This window comes from Eurypyga helias, unplaced genomic scaffold (genome assembly GCF_000690775.1).
Source record: "Eurypyga helias isolate BGI_N326 unplaced genomic scaffold, ASM69077v1 scaffold10235, whole genome shotgun sequence".
In the NCBI taxonomy this organism is placed as follows: Eukaryota; Metazoa; Chordata; class Aves; order Eurypygiformes; family Eurypygidae; genus Eurypyga; species Eurypyga helias.
This window is the reverse complement of record NW_010249480.1, coordinates 1-5,934: the sequence shown is the minus strand read 5'-3', so window position 1 is coordinate 5,934 and position 5,934 is coordinate 1. Positions and strand designations below refer to the sequence as shown.

General features: G+C 38.9%; 1 protein-coding gene across 1 annotated transcript in view; it reads right to left on the bottom strand.

The window, feature by feature from the left end:
- LOC104509432 (protein cramped-like) overlaps nucleotides 1–5,242 on the bottom strand; it is a gene marked incomplete at both ends in the record, with an annotated part of 14,638 nt that extends 9,396 nt beyond the window's left edge. The window contains one exon of the mRNA XM_010151372.1: nucleotides 5,194–5,242. Coding sequence (XP_010149674.1) covers nucleotides 5,194–5,242 — 49 coding nt within the window. The remainder of the gene's footprint in view (nucleotides 1–5,193) is intronic.
- Nucleotides 5,243–5,934: the final 692 nt, after the last annotated feature.

The following is a 5,934-nucleotide window of genomic DNA, read 5'->3' as shown; positions in this document are numbered from 1 at the left end:
GTGAGGAGAAACACTCTTTCTTCCTAGATTAACCGATATGACTACATAGAATAGGCAAGCTTTGTGGAAATTATTCTGCCAGGTGACTTGGGGGTGACTGAAAGAAGGGCCTGAATGCTCAAAAGGTTATTTCATCCACCTAGAATCAACTGAGCTAATTTCATTAGGAAAAAGAACAAAAACGCTGCTGTTCAGTTTCTGTATTTTCTATTCCTCTTAAAAAGCTTAACTAGTTGGTCATACAGCATTTTTTATTGAGTTAGGCTTCCTGGCAGTTACTCCTGATCAATTTGTCTACCACCTGCTCAGCTGCACCTTGGGTTGCAGATACCCACTACCTGTTACCACCATAGAGCAGCTCACAAATTAACAACAAATCAGATTCATATTCTCCTGGATGCATTTGTATCCGTGTTTAAAAGGTAGAAGGGGGAAAAAAAACCCACTCACCAGAACCTAGGATAAAAGCCAGAATAGAAGTGTGAAAGACATATTACAGAAAAGATAATTTTTAAAATATATAAAAACCTAAGAGAAAAAATCATATTGGAAGAAAGAAGACAAATGCACAACTGCTCACAGCCCTAAAAGAGAGCAGGAGCTACTGTATTCCCAGAGTACTGAGTGAGAGTGGCACAGTTCAGAAGTTAGCAAACAAGTACGCTGTTCGTTAAATTAAGGAATACAGAACACACTAAAATCTAATAAAACACTCAAAACATCCCATGGAAGTTTTTGGCCTGGCACTACAGCACTCTTCCATGACTAGAGCAATCACTTCTATTGTTACTGTTCCTTAAAATATGTTTTAGAAGTAGTATCCTAGACCTCTAGATACAGGTGTTGAGAGTCAGGAATAATTCCCCTGATTCCCTTTTCCATATAGTGTGACAGGTTTCAAGCAATCTAAGGAGAGTCTGATAATAAGTTATTACTTGAATTAATACAAAATTAGATATGCTTAGAGACTGTAGTTTCCTGACTGAACTCCATAGCTGGGGGGTGGGAAAAAGAATAGCACAATAAAAAGGAGACAGCCTGCAACAGAACTATTCTTAGCTTAAAAACACCTGCTTCCCTTACCTAGGTCCCGAATGTTTCCAGTTACAGAAAATGGTTAAGTCTTTAAAAATAGTCACTAATACACATTAAGAATTTCCAGTGTAACTCGACACCAAGGGCATATTCTACCTGCTTTAAAATAGTTTTTAAAATTCTACCTGCTTTTAGTTGTTTTTGCATACGATTTTCTTTTCATTATGTATTGCTATTTTATTACCAAGATTTTTAGGGAGTCACAAATTGCCCCTCAGCACGCCAAACGGCTTTCACACGGCAGCTAAAGGCAGCGAAGGATCACTCCCACTCCACACAAAGCACACCCAGGAAATGAATCAGACTGATCAATACCTTTTAAAAGTTTCTCTCTTAAACGGTCTTTCTTACCGGTGATCCTGAGGGCCTATCCAGGCTGGGGGGCAAACAAATACACCACAGACACCGAGTGGTACTTTGCTTTAAGAGCTGTGTGTTTACAGTATTTCTTTGATTACGTGTTTGTTGGGACTTTGGTTGGTTGTTTTTTGTGGGGTTTTTTTGGGGTTTGTTTTTTTTTTTTAAACTTATCCACAAATCCTATACATTCACAAAAGACATCCAGAAAATACATTTCCTCCAATGTAGTTTTTTATTAAATGTAAAGATTGTTGCAAAACCTAATAAAAATGTTTCACTCCTAAAAGTGAAAAAAAAAACCCAAAAATTTTGATTTAATCTTACTTTAATGTGTATCTGAGCAGTTCTGATATACTGCCATAAATCTGTGTTTCTCATTTTATATCCTAACCACACAATCCAGTAACATATTGTTGCTGTAATAAAAAAACAGCAACAAAGGACTGGGCTGAAAGTGATTCAGCTTCCCTCTAATTTCTAAGGGAGCTTTGTTTCATGGTTGTCCCACTTAGTGATTCTGAAAATTTCTTTAAGCAGCTGGTGTGGGCCAGTGTTGACACGCGTGCGCTGAACTACTCAGACCTGTTACAAAAGCTGACAGACCGATTCTTATAGAATCATAGAATGGTTAGGGCTGGAAGGGATCTTAAAGATCATCTAGTTCCAACCCCCCTGCCATGGGCAGGGACACCTTCCACTAGACCAGGTTGCTCAAAGCCACATCCAGCCTGGCCTTGAAGACATCCAGGGATGGGGCATCCACAACATCTCTGGGCAACCTGTCCCAGTGCCTCACCACCCTCTCTGGGAAGAATTTCTTCCTGACATCTAATCTAAACCTCCCTGATTTCAATTTAACCCCGTTACCCCTTGTCCTGTCACTACAGGCTCTTGTAAAAAGTCCTCTCCCAGCACCCTTGTAGGCCCCCTTCAGGTACTGGAAAGCTGCAATGAGGTCGCCTCGGAGCCTCCTCTTCTCCAGGCTGAACAAGCCCAATTCTTGCAGCCTTTCATCATAGGAGAGGTGCTCCAGCCCTCTGATCATCTTCGTGGCCCTCCTCTGGACTCGCTCCAAGTGGTCAATATCCTGCTGATATTGAGGGCTCCACAGCTGGACGCAGCACTCCAGGTGGGGTCTCACCAGAGCAGAGTACAGGGGCAGAATCACCTCCCTAGACCTTCCCCTTGTCTACCCCTTGCATTTGTAAATACCAAATCTTTCATTCGTTTTCTAAAAGATCCCTTATTCCTTCAACTACAACTGTACCAAAGGCTAAGGAATAGCCTGATTTTACATGTTACTGAAATTCTGAAGACAGATGTATAGCAGCGAATAGCCTTAACTTCAATGACCACACGGACATTTCACATAAAGATGTTGCCGTTACTTGAAATGTCCAGTTGATTAAGATTTCAGGCACTATTTAATATCTGTGACCTGGGTCATAAGCTCAACTAGGAAGATTTTAAAATACGGTTTTCTTATGAGCACCTCACAGGGTCGTTAGTTCTTCCATTCACAAGTAGTTATTACAGAAAGCCATAGATTATATGTAACCTAAGCAAAATAACAATTAGAATGTAGAACCCCAGGGTCCAGAGCTGTCCTGCAAATAAATTACCAGGTAGCCCCTCACAATCTTTAGCCTCTCTTGGCCTTTCTTACCAATCAAATAAGGCTAATATTTACATCATCAGAATAATGCATGTTCACCATTCCCCATTTTTAACCACTTTGGATTCGCTTTCACTCAAGACTTTCAACATTGTGACAAGCCTTTCAAAGGAAGGCACTCAAGAGGAAAAGGAGGAATATCGATCACACTTGAAAGTAACCTGTAAGGAACTGAAGAACTGCTTACAAATAGAGAGAGGGATCACAAAATTCTAACATCACTGAGCAAGATGGATCTAATGGGATATATGCAATGTGTGTGCTTATATGAGATATGAGGCTGCCCTGCACATACAGGGGATTAATTCAGATGGTCTAGACATCCAGGCAGTAATGAAGATGAAAATGTGAACTTTGTTTCCCTGCACAGTCTGCTCTTGTTTGATTGATAAGGTTTAAGGTTTACCCATCAAATGGGGTAAGAAATGCAGAAGAAAAAGGGAAGCAAAGATGCATCTTCCATCTGGTAGGGGGGGGAAAAAAAAAAAATCTATGCATGGGCAACTATTTCTGGACTGCTTAAGTTCAGAAATACACACACATATATATATTAAAAAAACATTGTATTATGTACACTCTAGTTTTTGGTTAGAAGATCAGCATTAATATTTTAAAATGGAAAGATTCCTGTTTTCAATGAAAAGTTTCTTACAAGACTGGCTTTTATAGAATCAAACACTTTATAGACTTCATAGAAATCATTAGCCCTCATGAACAATTAATTAGAAGAATTAAGGCATTAATCATAGATTACTAGACGGATGCTACAGCTTGCTAAAATTCATCTGTCTCATTTATTACAGTTCAGTCTACTTGGATGATGCAGTATGAGAAAGGCTGTCCAGTACAAAACAGAGAAACCAAAATGACTGCTTATATCCTGAACTCTAGAGATATTCAGGACACCAGAGAAAAAAGGCTCATCCCAATCCCATTCTAATCAATAACTCCAGTTTAAAGAAGTAACTTGGTTTAAGAGTAATTTCGTTACATGAAAAAACTTACTAAGGTTTTAATTGTGCAAGACCCAAAACAAATGGTAATTTCTCTTCTAATTTCAAGCTTGGTAGTTAACAAAAGAACAAACAAGTGATTTCATGATCACGTTCACAACCTGCAACACAACAGCATGCTGTACAAAGTGCATCTCCCAGGAGGTAGACGTTAATAAACCATAAGGAACCCATTTAGAAACTCGGCTTGTGAACAATAGAAAGGTGCAACAACAAGTAAGGTACGTAAGGTGAAGTCAGAGGGTCAGCAGCTGCTGGGCAGGCCAAGCCACATTGTCTGCTGCCAACGAAGCACTGTAAAAGCACAGACAACAAAGTGGAATTTGTAACAGACAGAAAATAATACTATTTTCAAATCACCCTTAAACACATCATTAGGACAATCCAATGGCTGCTGAGAAAGTACAATCTGAAACAAAGTTTAATGATCACACTCCTTAAAATAATAGAATTTCAATGAAATTTCACTGTAGAATACAAATACTAAAAGCCAGATTACTTCAGGAAATTTTACATGCAAATATAGACCGTATTCCCTCACTTCTTGTATAGCAACTTGTAACCCTTCAGTTTTCTAGAAGTACATTGCCAAGACTGAACCCCAAATCCCATGATTCTTTCTCACAGTGAAAGAGAATATTTGTTTTTGAAGTCTAGCGGATGCAGAAGTGACTGGAGGGCTGAGGCCTGTAGTGTACTGGAAGTATCATTTCATGTCTGAAAGTCAGGACTTGTGAGCACTGTTGGCAGAACTGTTTGGAGATGAAATACATTCCCTACAGTTAACCAACAGAATTACAATGCCGTAACTTCTGTGAAGATTTCTATTTAATTACATTAGTAAGAAATGATGGGTGAAATTTAAGAGTAACAGTTAGTGGTTTCATGAAAAAGGACAGAAAATGAAAACCACACAAAACAAACAAAGAATGGAAAATGTCAAACTGCAGCTCTAAAGAAGAAATGCCACAAGACTCTGGATTACCAATTCAACAATCAAGCTGCTGAACAACCCAGTTTTAGAAGTTTCAGGAATAAGTTCTTACTTACCCGGCTTGAATGAGCTCATTGAGTTTAGCTGCATTCTTGTCATCCATACCTTTACATGAAATGGGATAACACAGTGAATTAGGATTTAAAGTAATACAGTCATGACCTTTTTTGGTGTCCTATTCGGTTTTCTAAGCCATTACATTTTATTCTCATATCAGATTAATGTGTATAAACATGCTATAACATGCTCTGAGAAGTATCTATTTTCATAATGTGCAAGCTTTATACTATCCTTGCCATGAAAATTACAGTTTACTCATGGATTAAATGACCCTAGCTTAGGTGCTATAGTCATCGTGGTTGCTGTGCATTAACCTGACACTGCGGTATTAAATAGAAAAGCTTCCTCATCTTCCTGCTCAATCTCTGTTGCTAAGGCAGCACAGCATAATGAAAGAGCATCAAACTCACACAGCGCTGAATGGAATTAAAAAAGTAAATAAAAATAACAACACACACGTCACCCACACTGTTCTTCTACGCATTATACAGCACATTTAAAAATGGACATTATTGTAACTTGATTTATATTCCCTACAAGAGTTAGGTCCAGATCTATTTGCTGAACAATTAACCACCCTCTGGCGATGCTGAAAGTATTCCTGACACGTTTTTGTGCCTCAATAGCTCTACGCATGTCATCTCAATTTCTGGGAATACAGGAGTGGGTGAATACCACAATGAGGGGGTGTGGCAGGGAGAAACAAAACAAACAAAAAAAGAAAACAGAGAGGAAAG